Here is a 23,931-nt window from a genome sequence, read left to right as displayed (position 1 = left end):
AGGTGCCCTACGACCTTCCACCGGCTGCGCGTTAGATGTGGGCGGGGCCAATCTCCCCTCCAATCAGGGCTCAGCGTGCCTCGGGTGGGGGGGTGGGAGGAAGCGGCGCGGAGCGGTTCTGTGATTTCAGGCTGTCACCAAGGGAACCGTCTGGTGGTGAGCGGAGCCGCGAGGGCTGGTTGGGGCGGGGGGCCGGGCCCGTGGGGCGGCGGGGGCTCTGTCTCTCAGCCTGCCCACGTCCGAATGAGGCTCCTGCCGCACGTCCCATCCAGTCGCTGAGGCGACGTGCCGCCGCCATCATACGGACCACCAAGGGAGAAGTAGTCCCGGCGGCCCAGTTGGGCCCGCGCTGGGGGTGGGCAGGCTCAGTCCATGGCCTCCTCTTGGCGAACGACCCCGGCCCCTTCCTCACCCCAGGGGGTCGGCTCTACCCCTTCGGGCCTTGATTTGGCGTCCATCCCGGCCCCAGCCTCCTCAGAGGCCCTGCCCGGGTACCCTCGGCGTCTTTGGGCTCCGTGGACTGATCCCAGTGGTGTCTGTGCAGCCGCTCCCCCTTTCGCCCCTTTCCATTCTCTTTCCACCATCCAGACGCCCCTCTTCAGCCCTCTAGTTGTCCTAGCCTCACACTCCCAGCTTCGTTGACTCCCTTGAGAGCTGAGTGCTGGAGAGGCGCTGGGGTGAGGATGGGAGATCAGAAGCTGCAAACGGCTCAGGTTTGGGGCTGACAAGATTGCAACCATCCCAGCGTTCTCACGCTTCAGACATGGCTGGTCCTGGGACCCAGAGGGCTCTTCCAGACTCAGTTTCCCTCTCCCTCTCCGTTCTTCTCATCCGCTCCGCTCTTGCTGATTATTTATTTTTGTACAGGACGTGAGGGTTGGTGACCATACTGCGGTTTCCAGCCAAAGTCTCAGGGGTGGTTTCTGTTGGCCAGCCTGGTTCATGTGCCCATCTCCAGGCCAGTTGCCGAGGCCCTTCCGCTAAGGTCCCATCTGGGGATGGGGAATCGGTTCCCTGGAGAGGACTAGCCAAAGTTCGACTCGCGTGGTCTCTGATCTTGTGGCTTCCCCAACGTCCAGTGGGGGAAGACTTGACCATGCAACAGAATGCTAGGCAAAGGGGGCCATGGTTTCTGGACGGGAGAAGGGGATGGCCTAACTGAGGCAGGGAGCTGGGTTGGAAGTGGTGCAGCTAAGCTGTGTATTCCTTGTCACCTTCGTGGCCACTCAAGTGGCAGAGAGGCACAGGTGGTTTTGGTGGCAAAGGTGCCTTTGGCCCTTGGGCCTGCAACCTCTTAGGATGCAACCTAGGGCTTAGCGCATGCAGAGGTCCTGAGGGAAGCTGGGGCCAGTGCCTTGGAGGGACTGGGCAGAGCGTGGCGGGTGAGTTGTGAGGGTGGAAGTGCATGTAGGGTTGTGAGTGTAGCCTCTGGGAGCTGACACTGGGAGGAAAGGGTCTGTCTGGGGCACGAGAGAGCAGCAGTAGACCGGGAAGAGAGGCTGGTGCTGCGGGCCTCCAGGCTGGAGATGGCCGGCTGGGATCAGAACAGTGCTGGGGGTTGGAGAGAAGTGGATAGATTTGGGAGGCTAGGCTTCCGGTGAGAATAGTTGGATGGACGTGGCATGGGGAGGCTGGGCTTGGGAGTGAACAATACGGGCTCAGGTACAGACAGTCCAGGGACAGGCTGGCTGGGCACTCTTGTAGCTTTCTTAGATGACCAGTACTTAGGTATTCCTCTCCTGGGTTCCTCATATGGCTCTGGCCAAGTGGGGCGAAGTGGTCATTCTGTCCAAGCCCTCAGCCCTGATGATAGTATGGTAACACTTGGGCTCTCGACCTGCAGCCACATGACTGGATTGCAGAGGTGTGCCTGGCCAGCTGCAGAAATGACCTTTCATGAGTGGCCCTCACATAGCTGTTCATGTTGATTTCTTCTCAGAGGGCTGTTTTGGCAGGTGGGTCCATGGACTTCTCAAGGCTTCGGGTGTGGGGCCCTGGCTGTATGTCTCCATGCTTTTCATGTTTGCTGTAATTTTTCCTGTGTGGAATTTCATGTTTTTATGTAGTTGTATCTGCACAGATTTCCCTTCATGATTAACACGAAGATGATCAAAGATGAGAGCTTTCTTGTTTTCTTTGTTTCAGATCATAAAAGTCATACAGGTTGTAAAAAAAAAAAAAAAAGAAATCCATGTTACAGGATTTATAAAGTTCCGGCAACATTCCTCCAACCTGAGACCACTGGCTCCCTCAGTGTTCATTCATGTGCCTTCCCTGATCTGATTCTCCCAGCCCCTCCCTGCCTTCCTCTCCCCTCTGATTCTACAGATCCCAGACCAGGTTTCCTAGAATCCCGTTCGTGATCAGAGAGAATCGTGAGTGCTGTCAGAGAGTCCGGGGACGCCCCACGCCTGACCGCCACACAGGAGTGCCCCTGCATGGGGGGGCTGCTGACTTTGCCAGACGTCATACATGCCTGAGTGGCTCTGGTCTGGGCTGGGGCTAGACTAGCAGGGAGGTGGGGAAAAGGGAGGAATAGGGGCGGGGAGGAAGTGGGGCTGAGGCAGGGAGCATGCCTTCTCTAGCATGTCTGTAGGAAGCCTCTGGCCCAGGCTGGCTTGTCTTTCCCTGATACCAGGGCCCAAGTCTTGAGGGGATCAGGCTGACTCAAAGTGGCAGGGGCAAGTCCAGCTGCACTTCTGGAAGAAGCTTGGACATACAGGCCTAGAAGGGCTGTTCTGGAACCCTCTAGGCCAAGGGCAGGCTGACACCCTCCTAGAGTGGGGTTTAAGTCCCACGCCAGACCCTGCTGCATGAAGATGCCCTCTTTGGAACTGCCTTTCTCCATTGTCTCTGGCACTTACAGCACCCATGGGTGGAATGGGGGACTGTGTCAAGGCCTGAGCAATAAGATGGAAGGGGAAGATAGGGCAAAAGAAGCAATGGCACAGGAAGAGGCTGGAGGGTTCCAGAGACACCCGCCCTCAAGTCTGCAGGACACTGAACTGGAACTGGCGGTATCTGTCCATCTTCATGAAAGCTGCTGCCCGCTGTGCTTCCTGTGACTCGTTACTGAATACACTCACCATAGAGACCTCCCACTGTGCGGGAGCCCTTAGGGGCTGTGTGGGGGGCCAGGGAGGGAGGAGAACGGCGCGTGACGGCATGATGGGGACGATCACTAGAGGGCTGGGGCACTGGCCTGGGGTTTGCAGCCACCTGCGGGCCTCGGACCGGCTGGAGTCTGTGGGGAACAGAGGAAAGTCTCCAAAGAATATGGATTCCCAGGTAAAGCCGTGTAGCTTTTACACCTAAGAAATGGCTCCCTAGGTTTAAAGTTTCATAAACACATATCCTCAGGCCGGCCCTGGCATGCTGGGTACCAGTTTGATACTTTAGCACCTGATGATATTGGCCGGCTGGGGAGAACTCTGCCAGCCCAGGCCCTCATCTGGCAGTTGGCTTGGCTGGCAGACGTGTGGGTCAAAGGGAACATGGGCAAATAGCACAGGAGCCGTGGTGCAAGGGGGGCACCCCACAGATGAGGCCAGGCTCTGCTAGGGGCCACATCTGCAGGGGGCTCTGGCTCTTACAGGAAACATGTGGTTGCAAAGAAAGTGGTGGACCCGTCGGGTGGGCAGAGAGGGACCCAGGCAGGTGGGGAGGAACTGAATTGGTGCAGACCCAGACGCAGGTTCCGTGTACTGTTTATTGAGCACCTACTGGGCACCGGGCCCTAAGAGGGCTGGCTTGTACCCACGTGATCACAGGCCTCACAGCATCCCCGAGAGGTAGGTGTTCTGCAGCACCGCCCCCCCGCCCCCCCCCCCGTACGGAGGACCGAGGTGAGGGCGGAGAGGGGGTGCAGTGCGCGCTGGCTACTCCGCACTGTGGACGCGCTGATGCTGGATGAGCTTGGTGCTCTGGTGGAAGCAGCGGCCGCAGTCCTGGCAGGCGAAGGGCTTCTCGCGTCGGTGGGTGCGCAGATGCTGCGTGAGCGTGGGCCGCTGGCGGAAGGCTTTGCCGCACTCGGGACATGTGTACGGCCGCTCGCCCGTGTGGATGCGCCGGTGCTGTGTGAGGTTGGCGTGCTGCCGGAAGCTCTGGCCGCACTCCAGGCAGGCGAAGGGCTTCTCGCCTGTGTGGATGCGCTGGTGCTCGGTGAGCCGCGAGACTTGCGTGAAGCCCAGGCCACACTCGCTGCAGCGGTAGGGCTTCTCGCCGGTGTGCGTCCGCTGATGGCGAGTGAGCTTCAGACGCTGGCTGAAGCGCTGGCCGCACTCAGGGCAGGCGAAGGGCTTTTCCCCCGTGTGCACGCGCAGGTGCTGCGTGAGCGTGGGCCGCTGGCGGAAAGCCTTGCCGCACTCCGCGCAGGCGAAGGGCCGCTCGCCCGTGTGGATGCGCCGGTGCTGTGTGAGGTTGGAGCGCTGTCGGAAGCTCTGGCCGCACTCAGCGCAGGAGAAGGGCCGCTCGCTGCTGTGCACGCGCCGGTGCTGCAGCAACACCGAACGGCGGCCGAAGCGCTCGCCGCACTCCACGCAGCCGAAAGACTTGTCGCCCGTGTGCACCGCCTGGTGCTCCAGCAGCACGGCGCGCCGCGCGAAGCTCTCCTGGCACTCGCTGCACGGGAAGGGGCCTGGGCGCTCCGGCGCGCCAGGAGGCGCGGGGGGTGCCGCGCCGGGGCCCGGGGGGTCGCCGTGGATGCGCTGGTGCTGCAGCAGGTTGGAGCGCTGCCGGAAGGTCTGGCCGCACTCGGCGCAGCGGAAGGGCTGCTCGCCCGTGTGCACGCGCCGGTGCTCCTCCAGGCGCGCGCTGCGTACGAAGCCTTGGCCGCAGTCGCCGCACACGAACGGCCGCTCCTCGGTGTGCGTGAGCTGGTGGCGCAGCAGGTGCGAGCTGCGGCTGAAGCTGCGGCCGCATTCGCCGCACACGAACGGCCGCTCTCCCGTGTGTATCTTCTGGTGCCTCAGCAGGTTGCTGCGTTGGCTGAACACCTTACCGCACACGTCGCAGCGGCCACCTCGCACGGCCCCGGAGCCTGTGCTGGGGCGACCTCGCCCCCGGCTCCGGCCCCTGGGGGCACGCCAGCGAGCGGCGGCCAGCCCGGGTCCCACGCCCTGGCGGGGATCGTACGTGGGGTCCTGCTCACCTCCTGGGTCGCTGGAGAGCACCAGCGCGTGTGAGAAGCCACCTTCGAGGGAGGGTGACTCGAGTCGGCCCGTGAGGCTGGCCACGCCGAGGTCCCAGGGGAGGTGGACGTGGGAGCTCACAGTGTCTGGGCCAGCAGAGATGCTGTCCATCTGGAGTGTAAACCCTGCATTGCAGAAGGGGATACGCTCATTCATGCCAGAGAACCCACTTGTGCCCAGAGCCACTCCAGCCCTGCGGAAACGGTGCGAACTAGAGCGACCTGAAACTGACCAAGGAGGCAGACAGAAGTGACGTGGGCAGGGGCAGGGGTTGTATCTGTTCAGGCTTCCCTAAGGAGGTGACAATGGGACAGACCCTTGCAGGAGGTGGAAGACTGAAAAGCTGGGGACAAGCTTTCCAGGTCTGACGTAAGTTTGTAAAAACCGCCTTTCTGGAAGGGGCTGTAGGGCAAAGGTGGGGCAGGTGGCCCGTGCACTGTCCGGGTGGGTGATGATGGCTTCCACAGATGCAGAGCTGTGGGTGGGTCTGAGGGAGGCTGGAAGTGGAGCCAACAGGAAGGGAATAGGGCAGGGGATAGAGGCAGGGAATGCAGGCAACCAGGACTTTTGTCTGCCGTGCCTTCCTTGAGATGCCCACGGGACTCCCGAGGGACAGAGGACATACGCAGGCTGTGGGGCACAGGAGTCGGGCCCAGTCTGCCGGGAAATGTGAACATGGGTGCTGTGGTGTGTACATGGCCTACGGAGTCCTGGGCCTGCATGTGATCAGACAGGGGTGGGTGTCTGCGGATTAAAGGAGCAGGTTCCGGCCACGCTGTGAGCACTCCATCATTAGATGCTGGGGAAGGGAGGCGATGTGAGCACAGGCAACGGAGAAGAAGCAAGTTAAAGCAAGGAGACTGGGAGACTAGCAAGGGCTTCAGTAGGTGACAGAAGACCTAGCAGATGCCAAAGGAAACTCAGAAAAATTATACTGTGTCAAAGGAAATCATCTGTGCACAGCAAAAACCCTCCGAGTCAAAAGACGAATGACAAACTGAGAACTCTCCAGAGGCAAGGGACTAATTAACCAAAGTAAGGTGCACCAGTCAGTCAACAAGAAAGACGGACAATCTAACAAACGTAGGGAAAGGGCAGGAAAAGGAAAGGACATGTCACTGATGCTGAAATTCCGTAAAATATGCTCAGTCCCCTCCTAGTCAGCAAAGTGCGTATTAGGGCCGTACTCGTTACCGTTTCCACACCCTAACTCCAGGAACCCAAGCATTTGTGTGCACCGCTGGCGAGCATAAACAGAAGCCAGTGTGGCGAAGTGCAGCAAAACGTCCAATTTCCCACCCTCTGATCCAACAGTTCCACGTCTAGGTACTTCTCCACCAGTTGTGTTCCCCCTGTGTGAAATGTAGGTTTCTCAGTTCTCCCTGAAAAGTAACCCAAAGGACTGTCAGTAGGGGCCTGTATGGAGAAACAGGTGTGTCCACGGTGAGCCCCAGCGGGCTCTACGCAGCTGTCCAAAGAGGAGGGCACTTGCTGCTGTGTGTTCAAGTGGGAAGATGCACGAAAAATGTCAGGCGTGGAACAGTGTGAAGATTAAGCATCCACGTGTGTTTTAAAAGTGGGAAATGAGGGCTTCCCTGATGGCGCAGTGGTTAAAAATCCACCTGCCAATGCAGGGGACACGGGTTCGAGCCCTGGTCCGGGAAGATCCCACGTGCTGCGGAGCAACTAAGCCCGTGCACCACAACTACTGAGCCTGCGTGCCACAGCTACTGAAAGCCCATGCTCTGCAACAAGAGAAGCCATCGCATTGAGAAGCCTGTGCACCGCAATGTAGAGTAGCCCGCGCTCGCCAAAAAACGAGAGAAAGCCCACACGCAGCCACAAGGACCCAACGTAGCCAAAAATAAATAAATAAATAAAATAAAAACGGGAAACGAGTATGCACCAGAATTTGTGTTTGTTCTTCTATACAGAGAATCTTTCTGGAAGTACATACAAAAACCTGGTGACGTTGGCTGTTGGGGTGCAGGGCCATGTGATACAGGCAGGAGAGGGGCACTCCACTGTATACTCCCCGGTGCTCTCTGGATTTTCTAACACGTGAATGTCCTGGCAATTCAAAATGTTCTCCTGATAAAAGCACTGGCTGCCCAGAAGACGCTTGGCTGAGGGCAAGGGGAGTGGCCAGGAGACCTTATGGGGAGACCAAGGTGGCTGAGGTGAGCTGTGGTTGTCTGTGGAAGAGTGCAGCCTGAGGAAAGAACGGGACTGCAGAGAGAGAACCCGCCGAGGAGCCTGGGGTGGAACTGCCCGTGTGGCTGGAGAGAGCAGAGAGACTGGGGGACTGTGGGCTGAGAGAAGCAGGTCCAGGCTGGAGTGTCAGCTACACAGCATGAGCCAAGCCTGGCCGGCCAGCTGAAGACTGAAACAGCAGGAGGGGCGTGTATCAGATGCTACTCTCTCCGCTTCTACATGCACAGCTGACAGAGCATAAGAAAAGAGCTTTCAAAATACCCGGGGCGGCCCCAAAGCAAGAAAGGATGGTGAGAGTCAGGAATCCAGAGCCTGGTGCACTGTGCTCTACAGTGCCAAGGCTGTGCGGACTGAGGAGGAGAGCCAGGCTCTGTCATGAAGTCGGGGGTTGAGGACGTAGCCTGGGTGAGCGCAGTCCACCCATGGACCTCTTGCTTTCACTGAGGCTGCAGAGGTATCTCCGTTGAACAGCCGGGGGCCCAGATGAGCCTTCCAGTTCAGAGTTATGAGGGACCCTGTGGCAGTCCCTCACCCAGGGTGATGCTTAGGGCAGGGACAAATAAGAAGCCCCCAGAGCTGTGAAGGGCAGGCTGTCAAGAGCGCACCCAGTGGGAGCATTCACACCCAAGGAAACCGAGCTAACGAACAAGGCCGGAAACACCATAAGGTACTTGCAAGTTCCCAAAGGATGGATCAGTATCCACAAAACAAGGACATTATGAAAAAAGAATGAGTTCGGATCCTTATTGATAAAAAACAGCAAATGGGGACTTCTGGGTAATAATGGTATCTATTTAAATTTGTTTCATTGTGAAAAACAACATTAAAAACCACCATAAAGGTTTTGTTTTGTTTTTTCAAGGCATAAAACCCACAGAGATGAAGAGAAAAAGAGAGGAAACAAACAAATCCCTGATATTTTCTACTCTAGAAAGCAAAATGCGCAAACGGTAACTGTGCAGCAGACTGGAGAAGGCGAATAGTAAGTCAGCAGCGGGGAAGGCTGAAAGAAATCAAGCTGTTTGACCCCAGAGGTTGAAAAGCTCAGGAGCTGGAGGTACGAGGTACCTCTGGCCACGCAGGTGAAGGGGCAGGGGCACCAGGCGGGCTGCGGAAGCTGTTTCAGAAGCTGAAGCTGAAGCTGGGCAGGGCTACTGCCGGGAACAGCCCTGGGTCTGTCTGCACAGAATTCTGATGAAGCGGTGGGCAGTGCGGTAGCTGACTTCTGGACCCCCTCTTCCATCCTGGCAAAGGGCTGGGTGGAGGGTGGGGGAGGACCCTGAGGGAGTCAAGGGAGTTAAGGGAAGTCACACCGGGCGCTGCGATGCTAGCCTCTCTCCCGGGATGCTGGCGAGAGGCTAGGAGTGCCGCCTTAGAACACTCAGAGGAGAGAACTGAAGATCCTCACTGCAGGGGTGCCTTCAGGCAGCCCCGCCAGACTGCCCTACTACTGCTTCAGTGGCGTCCACTCATGTTCCACCCACCCACTCACGTTTCCCAAGAAGTGAGGTTCCCTGGGGAGTGAACCCCTCCCCCTCCCCTCCCAGCCCTGATTTGTTCTCCTGGCCGATAAGACCCTCACCCATCTGCTCGGACCTGCCAGCGGGACCAGAGACCACACCGGGAGAAGAAAGCTTAAAAAACAAGTTATTGTTATCCTCAGAGAAATAGGGAAAGATGTTACAACTGTAAGAATAACAGAAAGTGGTTAAAAAAAATGAATGTTCAGGGGAAGAAGACACTCCTGGAAATTAAAACTCTGCTAGCAGATATGCAAATCTCAAAGGAGGGTCTGGAGGCTATAACTGAAGAAATTTTCCGGAAAATCGAGCAGAAAGAAAGGGATGGGGAAATTGCAGTGAAGAGGACATTGGAGGATCTGTCCTAGAGTCCAATAACCAAGTAACAGGCATTCTAGAAACAAGAGAACCGAACAATGGAGGGGAAGGAAATCAAAGAAACAATGCAAGCCAGTTTCCCACAATTGAGAAACGTGAATTTCAAATTGGAAGGGCTCACCAACAGTGGTGATAAAAAATGTTTTGACCCAGTTTCACAGCAATTAAAAAAAATGTTTTGAGACAGAGTTAATAGAAAGAATTCTTCAGCCAAAATTCAGTGTAATACAAATGTGTTTCAGATATGGAACATAGCTCAGAACTTTACTTCCCACACCGGAGTTCACAGGAAGGTTCACCAGAACAAGGGGGTGGGACTTCCCTGGTGGCACAGTGGTTAAGAATCCGCCTGCCAATTCAGGGGACACGGGTTTGATCCCTGGTCCGGGAAGATCCCACATACTGCGGAGCAACGATGCCCGTGTTCCACAATTACTCAGCCTGCACTCTAGAGCCCGCGAACCACAATTGCTGAGCCCGCGTGCTACAACTACTGAAGCCTGTGCACCTAGAGCCCGTGCTCCGGAACAAGCTGCTGCAATGAGAAGCCCACCCACAGCAACGAAGAGCAGCCCCCGCTCACCGCAACTAGAGAAAGCCCGCGCGCAGGGACGAAGACCCAACGCAGCCCCAAAAATAAATAAATAAATGACAAGGGAGTAAACCAACAAAGAGGAGGGTCCAGGGAACAGGGAGGACAAGGAGGCAGGGAGCCTGGCCGATGGCAGACCGTTGTAGGCTGTGTGGCTGAGGTGGACAGCACAGGGCATCTGGCCTGAGAGCAGGGTACCACTCTGTCCTGCCCAGGCCCCACCCTGTGTCAAGGTGCCCCCTGTCTGCCCACCCTGTCTACTAACCTGCAGTCCCTCTCTGCCCCGCCCCCCGGATCAGTGGGACGCAAGCCCAGAACCCGGGGGCCATCCAGGGTGCCGGGGCTGGGAGCGGACGTGGGGAGCACAAGTCCTGCTCTCAGGAGGTTTTACTGGGGGCGGGGAGAAGCAGCTGGAGGGGCCGTGAGGTTAGTGCGGGGCTTGGCTCTCGCGGGCAGGAGATGCTAAAGCAGGTTGAACGCTGCAGGCGATGGAGGAGCTCGGGGAATGCTGGAGTAAGGGGGCCACCTGAGTAGGGCCAGGAGTGGGATGGTCAGGGGCGGTGCTGCCTGTGCAGAGGGCCCCATGTTACTCACCCGCGGAGAAGACACTCCCAGCTTCCTCCTGCCACAGGGCCTCCGGGTGCTCCGTCCACGAGGACCCCTCAGGCCCAGTCTCACTATGGGGAGAGGCCTGGTCCAGCGCTGCGCCACAGCCCTGAAACCACGGTGGTCACTGCTCGCCTGTGTCTGGCTAGGCCCAGGGAGGGACCTACCCAACCCCCACCCACTGAGGCTCCCAGAGCAGGGGCTCACCTGGGCCTCCTCAGGTAGGACAGTGGAAGTGGCCTCCTGGGGGTTGGTTAGAGGCCCAGAGTCCAGAAGCTCTGGAGAGGAAGGGTGGGGTCAGGCGGTTCCAGGGGCTCCCCACCCTGCTGCCCTCCTCAGTGGTGTGCCAGGTGCCGGGGTCCAGGTGAGGTGAGATCTGGGTGTAGGCTTGGGGCTGGGCATGTCAGGGGGGCTCTAAGGGTCCACACAGGAATGGCGGAGAGTGTGGGGGGGCATGTCGGGCACCTGCCTGGGAGGCACAGGAGAGAAGGGGATGCTCCCCCGCACTTCGGGGTCCTCCCGCAGCTGTGCCCACCCACACTCCTGCCTTCTGTCTGCTCTCGAGCAATCGGCTAATGTCCCCCAATGGATCTCAGGGAGTGAACCCCACATGCCTCCTGCACCAGGAAACCCCAATAGCCGGCTCCATGCCAGCTGAAAACATGGAAGGAAGCAGTGGTGACAGTCAGGCTTGGCATACGGGGGTAATGACGGCCACTGGCTGGGCGGGGTGTGGGGGCCACCAACGCACGGGCACGTCGCCTACCCGCACCTGGATCCTCGGTAACCCCAGGCTCCTCTTTCACCCACAGGCCCAGCGACGACTCCTGTGTGGCCCCATGGGGCATCTCAAGCCCAGGTTCTGGAGTCCGAGGTGTGATTTGAGGGAGGGGCTGGAAGTCGGAGGGCTCCATCTTCTCTGATAGCACCTCCTGGCCTTGCACCTGGACTGTGACCTGGGGAGGCGCCACCCACCGTCAGGAGCTCAGGTAGGGAGTTCATGGGCATCCACCCTATCTTGGGCCCCCAGGGGTCCTCACTGACTAGGTCCTCTAAGGACCCATGTCCGCCAGGGACTTAGCAAGGAGCAAAGGGACCACCCGCGGTTGCTCTCCTGCTGCTGACACCCACCCTCTCTCCCCACCCTGCATCCCCTGTCCATGCCTCTAGGTGGTGCAGCGATGGGCCAGTGAGGCTGGCCCTGGAACCCCATCTGCCCTCACACAGGTCCGCTGCAGGTGACCACTTCCAAACCACAAGGGACCGGTGTCTGGCCAAGCATGGCACCTCACAGGAAGAGGCAGAGATGCATACTGTTCCGGCCCCGACCCCGGGACCACTGACTCACCCATCTCCGGGGCCCTCCTGGCTCCCGGCGCAGGCCCTCGACCAGGGCAGCGGCCTCCTCAGGGCTGCCTGGCTGCTGGCCCCGCACGCGGGCCTGGATCTCGGGGGGCAGCGCGCCCAGGAACTGCTCCAGCACCAGCAGCTCCAGCATCTGCTCCTTGGAGTGCACCTCGGGCCGCAGCCACTGGCGGCAGAGTTCACGGAGCCGGGCCAGCGCCTCGCGGGGACCCACTGCCTCCTCATAGTGGAAGTGCCGGAAACGCTGGCGTGCAGCCTCTGGGCCTGGATCCCACGGGGCGGCTTCACCCTCCTCCTCAGACTCCTCCAGCTTCACCGTGATGGGCCCCTCATCTTCTGGGGGTGCGTGGCCCGGGGAGCCCAGAGCTGTGGGCCTCATTGGAAAGACCAGGCTGGGGCTCTGAGGCCAGTGTCTCCCCCTGGGGGAGGAACGGGATGAGGCCGCTGCGGTGAGGACAGTGGTGACGACTGCTTATTGAGAGCCTACTGGATGCCGCGCTGTTCAATCCCGAGACCCGCCAAGTGGAAGGAGGATGAGGAAACTGAGGCACAGAGGCAGTGCCGTATCAAGGACCTGTGGGGCTGGTAAGCCCTCGCTGAGCCTCTCTAGCTTGGCCTGTGCAGAGTCTCTGGTAGCCCCCTGTTCCTGGGCTGCTTCTTAGGCCCAGAGGGCACCTCGTCTCTCCCCCAAGGCCCACGCTTCTTCTACATGCGCCACCTAACCCCTGCTCTGCACCCCTCTGCCTACCAGGTGAATGCCACCTACAACATCCACTGCCTGGGCATCTGCACCACTACCACCCCTCCCCCCACCAGTGCCAGTCAATCACTGCAGCGTCCACTCTCCCGCCTAGTGTCTCAGACCACTCCCCTCCCAGCGCGGTTTCACAGCGCAACCCGACTGCACCTGCCCCACCCCACACCTGTGCAAGGTCACCTGTATGGCGCAGCACCCAGACACCATTCTCCCCCCATTCAGCCCCATTCTCTGAGCCCGACTTATCACAACACGCAATGCCCCACTATCTCCTCCGTTTCCCGATTTAGGTGGAACTAGGAGGTAACGGGGGAGTTTTCAGAGGGGAGCTACAAAGGTGCCGAGACCACTGGACTCGGAGCCTGCAAGGAAAGTCGGAGATTCTGCCCAGCCTATTTGCCACGTAACCTCGGGAGGTCGCTGTGCCACTGTGAACCTCCGTTTCCCCCATCCCCACTACACTCGCGCTGCTCCTGCTGCAGCTGGAGGTACAGTGCGACCTTTGTGGACAGATCTGAGTTTATTAAGGAAGTGGCTTCGATTTCGAGGGCCGCCTGATCCCGTGGGTCTAACCTTCGCTCCTCAAGGTTCCAAGTCAACCTGAAACCCCAGGAGACAGCTGGGCCTCCGTAATCGGGCCGGCCCTGCGGAGCTCCCTGAACTACATTTACCAGAAGCCTGGGCGGGCACCTTCTGCTTTAGGGAGCCGGGGCAGGTCCGGGTGCCGCCATGGCAACTGGGGGCGGGGACTCCAGATTTTGTCGCCGTGATTGACGAGCCGCGCTACAGCGCTGGGCCCGGCCACGGGCGGCACCCAGGCCCCTGTCCTGCGCTCCCGATCCCGCTGGGCCGCCGCCCCAATCCACGCCCGAACCTTCCCGGTTGAGGGGCCCCCGCCCTCACCTCCGCGCTCAGCGGGCCGCTCCGCGCTCCTGAGCATGCGCACTCGCCGACCTTCCCTCCCCGGCCGGACTATGTCTCCCAGAATGCTCCACGCACCAGCCGGAGCGCCGCCTTGCCCGTCCCCCACCCTCGCCCCAGTTTCCACCCTCCTCCCGCTGTGCCCCGGGGCAGCGTTGTTCGCAACGATCGGGTCACGCTCCGGGCCGCGTCTTCCCGCGCTCCCAGCCTCAAATCCAGGCGTCCAGGCGCCCGTCGACGCGAGCAGGCTTCTCAGGGGGCAACGGGCGGCCGCACCGCCTTCCCAACCGCGCATGCCCCCACCAATTCTCCCTGAATTCTCTACGGGGCTTCCGGGGATTAGCAGGGCTCTGCACCAATCACGGCCCTCTCTAGGACGCCGTCAGCCCCCGTCTCCATGGCAACCCCCTGCGGAGACCCGGCCACCCCTTCCACCGCCCTCAGGACCGCAAGCGAGCCTCTCCCACTTTCGCCTTGGAGAGAGGCTCGGCCGGCTTCTGTCCGGGAGGTCGGTCAGCCAGTCCTCTGCGCGCGTGCGCGGCGCCATGACAGGTTTTTTTTTTTTTTTTTTTTTTTTTTTTTTTTTTTTTTTTTTTTTTTTTTTGCGTTCGCGGTCGGTAGGCGGGCCCGGGCGTCTTCATGGTAACCAGTGGGCCGTGCAGGCGGTTTCCAGGGCAACCCTGGGTACCGGCCGGCGTCTGAAAGATGGGAGAGGTAGGGTGAGGGTAGAGATGCGGAGCGAGAGAGAAAGGACAGACAGACACAGACTCGGGGGCGGGGAGAGTTGTGAGGAGAGACAGAGAAGGTAAGTGAACAGACACAGGGACAGAGACACGGGCAGGACAGAAAGAGACCTAGGTCAGAGAGTCAGGGCTGGGCAAACGTGTGTGTCAGAACAGTTAAGAGGGAGAGCGATCAGGGCGGGATGGGGAGGAAAGGAGAGACAAAGATTTACAGCGACAAGACGTGCAGCTCGAGATTCAAGGGACAGACAAGGATCAAGAGTACAGAAGCGAGAGGGGAGAAAAGGACAGAAATTAGAGATACAGTAAAGTGTATCGAGAGTTTTTAAAGACTCAGAGAACGGTGACAGCAAGGAGAGAAAGACGGAGCGGGAGGGACACATGTTAAGAAAACTTATCCAAAACTTGCCATTAAGAGAAAAAAAGATGACTAGAAGAACTAGCACCGTCTCTACCAAGCCTGCTTCAGGTCATCTGATTCTCTAAGTGAAGCAACTTTTTTTTAAAGTTAACTGCTTTGGATCAGAGTCCAGATACTGTGAAGTTAGATGCTAACGAGTAAAAGTTTGATAGGTTGTAAATGCTTTCTGTCCAGTACAGAAGGGTATCCCAAGTTTTTTGTCACCCAGTAGGACACTAAGCAGGACACTAAGATGCCTGCCCACTGCCCCATGGGGCACTACCGATCCGACTTGGCGCTTTTATTTCACTGTCCGTTCTTTCACCCTTTCTGTTGTTCCTTCTTGTTTGAAGCTGTTTCGAAAATTATATTTTGACAGTCTAAAGGGAACCATTTCTCCGGAATGGGGGACAGACAGGGAGAAAGAGAAAACAATGAGACAGACCCAGGAAAGGAAAGGAGATAGCGAGGATGGTGGGAAAGAAAGAGACCAGGTCTGGGCGCGGAGGCTCCGGTGGGCCTCGCAGTGAGCTGGGCCCTGACTCGTCCTGCGTGGGGACCATGAGCCTCAGCCGGGCCTGTGGGTGACCCTCGGGGCAGCTGGTCCAGTCATGGAAGACTACTGGAGGTCACAACCAAAGAAATTCTCTGATTACTGCAGGTGCTGGATTGAGGACAATAGGTCTAGTGTTGAACTTCATGAAAGAGGAAAGATTCATAAGGAAAATGTGGCAAAGAGGATCAGTGAAATTAAACCGAAAAGGCTGGCTAGGGCAAAGGAAGAAGAGAAGGCATCAAAGGAGTTTGCTGCAATGGAGGCAGCTGCCCTGAAAAAATACCAAGAGGATTTGAAAAGCCTTGGCTTAGAGTCAGAAACTTCAGAGCCAAGCATATCACTAGTAACCAGCACTATCCCACCTGCCTCTGCATCAGATCAGCAAAAGAAAAAAAGAAAGAAAAAAAAGACCCTTCAAAGGGCAGATTGGTAGAAGGCATAACCTCTGAGGGTTACCATTATCATTATGATCTCATCACAGGAGCATCTCAGTGGGAGAAACCTGAAGGATTTCAAGGAATCTTAAAAAAGACGGCAGTGAAGACTGTTTGGGTAGAAGGTTTAAGTGAAGATGGTTATACCTATTATTATAATACAGAAACAGGGGAATCCAGATGGGGAAAACCTGATGATTTCATTCCACACTCTGGCGATCTGCTTTCTACTAAAATCAATGAAAAGTCACTTGGTACCCAAGAAGAGTCCAAATCATCAGATTCACGTTGTGATTCTGATGTGGAACACCAAGCAGAAAAAGTGGGGGAAGGGAATGGGACTTCGCTGGTGGCGCGATGGTTAAGAATCCGCCTGCCAATGCAGGGGACATGGCTTCGAGTCCTGGTCCAGGAAGATCCCACATGGGATCTTGGTTGCTGCGTAGCAACCAAGCCCGTGCGCCACAACTACTGAGCCTGCGCTCTAGAGCCCGCGAACCACAACTACTGAAGCCCACGCGCCTAGAGCCCGTGCTCCGCAACAAGAGAAGCCACCGCAATGAGAAGCCCGCGCACAGCAATGAAGAGCAGACCCCGCTCGCCACAACTAGGGAAAGCTGCGCGCAGCAACGAAGACCCAACGCAGCCAAAAATAAATAAATAAAAGAAAAAGGGGGGAAAAAAGGCTCCGTGCTCCCAACGCAGGGGGTCCAGGTTCTATCCCAGGGAACTAGATCCCCTATGCCAAAACTAAGACCTGGCATAGCCAAAATAAAAGTAATAATAATAAAGAAAGCTCCTCTGTGTTTGTTTTACATTACTTAATGCTAAAATTTTAGACTTATTCTAAATGTATTTTATGTGAATTTAAAATAACTCTTTTTTCATGTGAAATTGATTTTTGTTCCCAAAATGGAAGCCTACCACATTGCATTGTAATACAGTGTATTATGTTCAGTGTCTAAAAATTGCTAATTACATCATAATATAAGACGCTATGTATCTGTTATTTAAAACATGGAAAAGTAAGGCCTTTATTCAATTATTACTCATATGAATATACTTGTACTGCACTGAAAATGCATTACTTTAAAAAATATATTTATTTATTTGGTCTCACCAGGGCTTAGTTGCAGCAGGCAGGCTCCTTAGTTGTGGCATGCGAGCTCTTAGTTGCAGCATGCATGTGGTATCTAGTTCCCTGACCAAGGATCGAACGCAAGACCCCTGCATTGGGAACATGGAGTCTTATCCACTGCGCCACCAGGGAAGTCCCGAAAATGCATTACTTTTGCACACTGATATTATTCAAGAAATAAGAATTAGACCACGTAAGAGAAGATTCACAACCTGTGATAATTCAGTTCTGAGGATCCTGTCAGAAGGCTGATGTAGAAAGTGTATGCATATTGGCTTATCTTACTCAATTTAAGGTCAAGGGCCAAGAACCGGGACTGCAGCTCAGGTCATGCTTAATATGGAACGAAAACTGGACCAAAGATGTATCTGCCTGGTTCAGTGTAAAGCGACAACCATTGCTTAAGCCTTTTCACCTTGAGCCAGGCACTATGGTAGGAACTGGAGATGTAAAGGTGAACAAGACATATCTCTGTTCTTCATGGCTTCTCATTCTGACGGAGTCCTCTTTTCCCTAGTCGTGCGCTCTGTGTAGAGGCCTTACATATACTGGAAAATATTTTTTAGGGTTTATTTAAAACTATGTAGATGAAGTCTTGAACAAAAATAGTAAGTTCTCTGACTTCAGTAAAATGTTCTGGTGTTCCTTTAGAGAAATTGGAAAGTTCCCATTTCCTGGTTAAATTTCTTAAAAAGTGGAATTTTCTTATTTAATCCTTCTGAAGTAGGTACCTTCCCTTTATTATTCCAAATTCTTAAAATTATATTTTTTTGTAAATTGTACAGTAGTTAACATTTGGTAGTAAATATTTGTCTTTTTAAGGTTACTACTGTACATGTAAGAAAATTATAGGTTATTAAAAACTTTATGAAAGAAGAAAAAAAGAAAGAAAGGAGGGACCGAAAGTAGACGGCAGGAAAGACAGGAGAGAGAAATTAATAGGCGAGAAACCCGGCCTTGGGCAGAGGCGGTCTTGGGCGCCCCCGCCTGGACTCTGTGCTCGGCGGCCTAGTCGCCGAACTACGTTTCCCGGTAGGCCCTGGGCGACTGGACGCAGCACCTAGCGCGCCGTCGGGGGCGGAGCCCACGCTGCCTCCTCCAATCCCGGCCGTCGCCCGGCAACCTCCGCCTCCGCCGACAAGATGGAGGCTGGCCTCCGTCGCCGCCGGGAAGCGCCACCTGAAGCCAGAGAAGGGGAGGGGCCGCAGCTCAGTCGGCCCACTTGAGGAAGCCGGCCCACGTCGCGGTCCGGAGGTGAGAGCAGTCGGGCGCGCGGGAGCCCGGGCTCCGGGGGGAAGGGGCCGAGGCGTCTATACCCTTGGTTCCCGTGGGGGGAAGGGAACGGACGCGCGCGAGGGGGCCAATCGGGGCCTTCGGCGGCCCCGCGGCCTTCTGGGAAATGTAGTCTCTAGCCTTCCCCGTCGGCGGGCTTGGGGACTTTCTAGAGCGGGAGGGAGAGAATGAATGAATTTAATTTAAAATTGTGGGTGAGGGACTTACCTGGTGGTGCAGTGTTTGGGAATCGAGGCCTAGTCGGGGAAGATCCCACATGCCGCGGAGTAGCTAAGCCCATGCGCCACAACTACTGAGCCCGCGTGCCACAACTACTGAAGCCCGCGCGCCTAGAGCCCATGCTCAACAAAGAGAAGCTACCGCAGTGAGAAGCCCGCGCACCTCAACGAAGAGTAGCCCCCATTCGCTGCAACTAGAGAAAGCCCGTGCACAGTTACGAAGACCCAACGCTGCCAAAAATAAATAACTAAATATATTAAAAAAAAATTGTGGGTGAGCAGGCGAAGGTAGGGATGTGGAGACGAAGGGATGGGCGCGTGAGTGGTTCGGAATTTGGGGCCTCCTTCCAGGCAGGAAGCTTTCCCCATGACCACCTCCCCTTTAAGCCAGGTGCAGCCCATGGGTCCCCGTGCCACAGACTCTCTCAAAACACAAAGACCTGTCAGGTACTGTCCTTGTTTTTCACACGCATTCCTTCAAAAAAAACTTCTACTGTTTTGATCAGGTGCTACTCTCACATGGTTTGAAATGCAAAAGGGACAAAGCGAGAAGCCTGCCTCCGTCACTGTACTTCGTTAAATAATGTAGCCAGCAAGTGACTGTTGGGTGCCTCCAAAGTGCCAGGCTCTCTTCTTGGGCCTGGAGACCCAACAGAGTGCTCAGTAGGTACAGCTCCTGCCCTCAGGCAACGTGTGATGGAAGCATAATAAAATATAGGTGGGGAGGGCCTCTCTGATTAGGTTACATTTGAGCAGAGACCTGCAGAAGAGGGAATAAGCCATGCAGATTACAGGGAAGGGCCCCCACTGTGGGCCAAAGAGCCACAGTAGCAAAGGCCCCTGGGTCGGGAGTGCCCTTAGTCTGCCCTGAGCATGTGGTCAGGAGTACGCAAAGGACAAAGGAGGCCCTTGACAAAGCTGGTGAGGATTGTGGCTTGGACTCAGAGAGGTGGGAGGGCTCTGAGCAGAGAAGCCACTGTTTTGTTTGTTTGCTTTTTTTTTTTTTTTTTGCCGCACTGTGCGGCTTGCTGGGATCTTAGTTCCCTGACCAGGGATTGAACCCGTGCCCCCTGCAGTGGAAGCCCGGAGTCCTAGCCGCTGGATCGCCAGGGAATTCCCCCCTGACTTGTTCTTACTGAATCATTCCGACTGCTGTGTGGAGAATCACCTTCCTCCGCTATCCCCAGGCACTCCACGGTGGTGGCAAGAATTAAGGAGGTTCCCTTCTGTGTTAGTTTCCTGTGATTGCTTTACCATATTACTACAAACTTAGTGGTGTATTTTTAAATTAATTAATTAGTTTATCTTTGGCTGCGTTGGGTCTTCGTTGCTGCGTGCGGGCTTTCTCTTGTTGGGGCGAGTGGGGGCTACCCTTCGTTTCGGTGTGCGGACTTCTCATTGCGGTGGCTTCTCTTGTTGCGTAGCACGGGCTCTAGGCGCGTGGGCTTAGTAGTTGTGGCTCGCGGGCTCTAGAGCGCAGGCTCAGTAGTTGTGGCGCATGGGCTTAGTCGCTTTGTGGCATGTGGGATCTTCCCGGACCAGGGCTCGAACCCGTGTCCCCTGCATTGGCAGGCGGATTCTTAACCACTGCACCACCAGGGAAGTCCCGACTTCGTGGTTTAAAACAACACAAATTTATTATCTTAGAGTCTTGGAGGTCCGAAATCTGAAATGGGGCGCCTGGGCTAAAATCAAGGTATTGGCAGGGCTGGTTCCTTCTGGAAGCTCTAGGCTTCAGTGGTCACTTTGCCTTCTGACTGAGTGAAATCTGTGTCCTCTTACAAGGATTCCTCTGATTACGTTTAGGGCCCTCTGGGATAATCCAGGATAATCTCCGCCTCTCAAGATTATTAACTTAATCACACCTGTGGTGTCCCTTTTCCCCCTGAAAGGTAAACTTACTCATAGGTTCCTGGGATCGGGATGTGGAAGTGGATGCGGTTAGGAGCCATTATTCAGTCTCCCGCACTGACGTTTCATGTCTGTGAATGGCATGGAGCCGCTTCTTCTCGTCAGTGTCTGCGAGATGGGTCAGGATTTCTAAACTCTCTTTGCATCTCCTTGTGGCTGCAAGATGTTTTCTGGGGGAAGAACAGAGTCTCGCCGCAGAACTTTTTTGGTCTCATAAGCTAAAACTAAATGAAATGCTCCTCTACGTGCAAAGTATGCTTGGAAGTGCGCACGCCGTGTCTTCAGCGTCCGGGAGGGAAGGGGCCGGGCCCGCCTCTGAGGCAGCGGTCCGCAGGGCTGGGGGCCTCAGGGCAGAGCGCGGGAAGGCCCGGCAGCGGTCCAGACCCTCAGGTCCTTGCACGTTAATGCTCACGTGTTCTCCTCTTCAGGCAGAGGCGGGCGTGGCAGGAGCGGTCCAGAGGCCACGGTGGGCGCGGCGGACGGGCAGTGGGGAGAGAGCTTGTTGAGGCGCATGGCTCGGGGCAGCGGCATGAAGACGACCCCGCACCCGCAGGCGCTGGGGAAGGCGCCCCTCGGGACTCGCCTCCGCCACAGTGCCAAGCGGGACCGGAAGTCCATCACCCTGCATGTGAAGTTGGAGGTGCTTCGGAGGTTTGAGGAGGGCGAGAAGCTGACGCAGATCGCCCGGGCCCTGGGACTGGCCACCTCCACTGTTGCCTCGATCCGCGTGAACAAGGACAAGATCCGGGCCAGTTCTCAGGCAGCCACGCCCGCCAGCACCACCCAGCTGACCCGCTGCCGGGGCGCGCTAATGGGCCACATGGAGCGCCTCCTGAGCCTGTGGATCCAGGAGCAGAGGCGGCAGAAGCTGCCTGTCAGCACACTGCTGATCCAGGACAAGGCGCGCCGGCTCTTTGCCCAGCTGCAGCGCGAGCAGGGCAGCGGCTCCCAGGCTGAGACGTTCGGGGCCAGCAATGGCTGGTTTGCCCGCTTCAAGGTGCGCCACAACGTGCTGCTGACCGAAGAGCCGGCTGTGGCCGACGCCCAGGCCGCCGCACACTACCCCCTGGTGCTGCGCACCATTCTGGACGAGGGCTGCTACTCACCACGGCAGGTCTTCAACGTGGACGAGACGGGCCTGTTCTGGAAGCGGCTGCCTGAGCGCATGCTTCTGGCACTGGAGGGGACAGCTGGGCCTGGGCCCAAGGCCTCTAAGGACCACCTGACCCTGCTGCTTGGTGGCAATGCGGCTGGCGACTTCAAGCTGAAGCCCCTGCTGGTGTACCCCTCAGAGAACCCGCGTGCCCTCAGGGGCTGCTCCAAGGCCAGCCTGCCTGTGGTCTGGCGCTCCAACCGCAACGATTGGTTGACACCGAGCATCTTCCAGGAGTGGTTCACTGGCTGCTTCTGCCCAGCTGTGGAAAGCTACTGTGCCAGCCATGGCCTCCCACAGCGCGCCCTGCTGCTGCTGGACAGCGCACCCTGCCACCCTGTTCACTTGGGTGGCCTCTCAGCCCGTGTGCGTGTTGAGTTCCTGCCCAAGAACACGTCAGCCCTGATCCAGCCCATGAACCAGGGTGTCATTGCTGCCTTCAAGGCCCATTATCTGCGCCGCACGCTCAGCCAGCTGGTCCAGGAGACGGCGGGCACAGACCGGCCCTCCGTGCGGGAGTTCTGGCGCAGCTATACTGTCATGACTGCGGTAGACAACATCGCTAAGGCCTGGGCAGAGCTGCAGCCTGCCACCATGAACAGTGCCTGGAGGAAGCTGTGGCCCGAGTGTGTGCCCGCTGGTGCCCCCGAGCCCAGTGCCGCCCCCCAGCTCCGTCACAGCATTGTGACGCTAGCCAGCCACGCAGGCCTCGGGGATGTGGCTGAGGCCGATGTTGCCCAGCTGCTGCAGGCCCATGAGGAGCCCTCGCCCTGCAGCATCCCCCAGGAGGTGGAGGTCGGGGATGTCAGTGGCTCTGGGCTGCCCTGTGAGGCGGGGAAAGGCCTGGCCTCCAGAAGACCAGAGTCAGATCTCATGGAGGCCATGGTGGGCGTGGAGACCGAGGAAGCAAGTGTGGGTGCACTGCGCCCTGAGCACCTGGCCCAGGCGCTGTCCCACTTTGCTGCTGGCCTGCGAGTCCTCATAGAGAACGATCCCAACCGGGAACGCAGCCTGCGGGTGTCCCGGGCTGTCCACTGTGCCCTCACCCACCTCCGAGGGCTGCAGCGGGAAAGGAGGCGACAGGCTCGGGCAGTTGCGGGGCCTCAAGGGGCCCCGTGATGGTGGCAACGAAGGAGTTGGCAGAAAGCCTGCACTCACCCCAGGTGGGGCCCATAGAGGGTGGGCAAGTGGCCAAGGGCACAAACCCTGAAGGACAGACCTCTTTGGCTGTCTTGTGTGATTTAGGGCTTGGGCCTGACCTCAGACGAGCTTTGTCTGATGATGCTTTGTTTCTGGAGGGTAGCCGCTGCCACTTCTCACCCATGGTTCTCATACCTCATGCACTGCCATCTTTGTACAGTGGCACACAGAGCGTCGGGCTTGGGGAACAGGAGGCTGGTGTTCTCTGATTGGCAGGGGAGCTGTGGGACACAGGAGTGCCCATCCGTGTCAGAGACACACCCTGGAGAACAGCAGTTGCCAAGCACAGCCCACCAGGGTAGCCTTCCTTGTGGTGAAGGGCCAGGGTTGAGACGAGCCTCTCCTATTTGCCAACCTTGACCTGTCCGTGCACCGTTGTGACTCTTCCTAGCCAACTCTAGACGGGGGTTTCCTGCTCTCCTTGCTCACCTTCCGTGCCATCCTCACTCCTTCTGGCTTCCACGGCTTGTGTTGTCTGAGGTTTCTGGTACCTTCCCTGTGCCCGAGCCTATGGGCGTGTGTGGCTTTCCTTGGTTTGGAGATGTTTTCTTCCCTGGGTTTCTGTGCCGTGGTTGTCTTGGCTTCCCTCCAGCCTCTGAGGCTGAGCCTTCTGTCACTTTGATGGTCTCCCAGATCTAGAGCTCTTTGGAAAATCTCAGCCATTCTTGAGGGCTCAGTGGCCACCTCAGGGTCAGCTCCCAGCACATTGGCTGCAGCCCAGCCTCTCCCCAAGGTTAGAAACATGGCTCCGATTCCAATGGATTGGCTCCTTGGACGGTCTTGTTATCTCCCGTCATTCCAGCTTGTTCTCCTGTCCCCCTAGATTGTAATAGCAAGCACACTGGGGTATCCACTTGACTCTGTAGACATACCATATGGGCCACCAAAACCCAGAGAGTCATCAAGGGAAAGAGTTCTTGTACTCCACCTAGGTGAGCCACAGGTGGTGAGACAGGGCTGTCTGGCCTCCTGGACTCCTTTCGACACAGGTACCTGCATGTGTCCGTGAATGTGTGTGCGCGACACACATACGCATGCCAGGAGTAAAGTTGGGAGAAAGGATTCCTTCTACCTCTGTCACAGCTAACACTTGCAGTGCTGGGCCTGCTGTCAATACGTAAAAGGGGCCGGAGGCCCGGGAGGGGTTCCAGGGTCCAGCCTTCCTGGGAGAAAGGTCAGATGAGGTCCCTTGTTTGCTTTCTTGGGGAGAGTGGCAAAAGGGAGGGCAAGGAGAAGTAGAAGAGCTTTTCTTAGGAGGCTGGTGACTGACTGGATTAATAAACTGCACAAATTATGAGCACTTGTAATGTGCTAGGTGTTGGGGAGACCAGGGTGGGAGAGCC

At 56.9% G+C, this 23,931-nt stretch overlaps 2 protein-coding genes and 1 pseudogene across 6 annotated transcripts; 2 read left to right on the top strand and 1 right to left on the bottom strand.

The window, feature by feature from the left end:
- Positions 1-96: 96 nt before the first annotated feature.
- LOC131744799 (tigger transposable element-derived protein 1-like) lies at positions 97-23,885 on the top strand. The gene is made up of 5 exons (XM_059044680.2): positions 97-156; positions 11,312-11,488; positions 11,670-14,094; positions 17,850-18,067; positions 20,664-23,885. The coding sequence occupies exon 5, from the start codon at positions 20,747-20,749 to the stop codon at positions 22,505-22,507; it is 1,761 nt and encodes a 586-aa protein (XP_058900663.1). The 5' UTR covers positions 97-156; positions 11,312-11,488; positions 11,670-14,094; positions 17,850-18,067; positions 20,664-20,746; the 3' UTR covers positions 22,508-23,885.
- LOC131744781 (myeloid zinc finger 1) lies at positions 3,692-14,063 on the bottom strand. Of its 5 annotated transcripts, none has more exons than XM_067019898.1 (6): positions 13,195-14,063; positions 11,848-12,283; positions 11,266-11,455; positions 10,707-10,777; positions 10,488-10,608; positions 3,692-5,416 (listed from the first exon to the last, which is right to left on the bottom strand). In XM_067019898.1, exons 2-6 carry the CDS (start codon positions 12,241-12,243, stop codon positions 3,879-3,881), a joined length of 2,316 nt encoding a protein of 771 aa, XP_066875999.1. In that variant the 5' UTR covers positions 12,244-12,283; positions 13,195-14,063; the 3' UTR covers positions 3,692-3,878. The 5 variants fall into 5 exon arrangements, with proteins under 5 accessions (XP_066875999.1, XP_066875998.1, XP_066876000.1 ...); XM_067019897.1 differs by having other exon boundaries at positions 13,525-14,063; XM_067019899.1 differs by having other exon boundaries at positions 3,692-5,314; positions 13,525-14,056.
- On the top strand, positions 14,134-16,150 carry LOC136793063 (WW domain-binding protein 4 pseudogene; annotated as a pseudogene).
- Positions 23,886-23,931: the final 46 nt, after the last annotated feature.

This window comes from Kogia breviceps, chromosome 18, assembly GCF_026419965.1.
Source record: "Kogia breviceps isolate mKogBre1 chromosome 18, mKogBre1 haplotype 1, whole genome shotgun sequence".
Classification (NCBI taxonomy): domain Eukaryota; kingdom Metazoa; phylum Chordata; class Mammalia; order Artiodactyla; family Physeteridae; genus Kogia; species Kogia breviceps.
The sequence above is the reverse complement of the archived record's forward strand: the minus strand, read 5'-3'. Positions and strand labels throughout refer to the sequence as shown.

Coding starts and splice junctions, on each gene's coding strand:
- LOC131744781 (XM_067019898.1), bottom strand. CDS start 12,243: ATGAGGCCCACAGCTCTGGGCTCCCCGGGCCACGCACCCCCAGAAGAT. Junction 11,456..11,847: donor CAGGAGGGCCCCGGAGATGG/GTGAGTCAGTGG, acceptor GCGCCTCCCCAG/GTCACAGTCCAGGTGCAAGG. Junction 10,778..11,265: donor TACCGAGGATCCAGGTGCGG/GTAGGCGACGTG, acceptor CTTCCTCTCCAG/AGCTTCTGGACTCTGGGCCT.
- LOC131744799 (XM_059044680.2), top strand. CDS start 20,747: ATGGCTCGGGGCAGCGGCATGAAGACGACCCCGCACCCGCAGGCGCTG.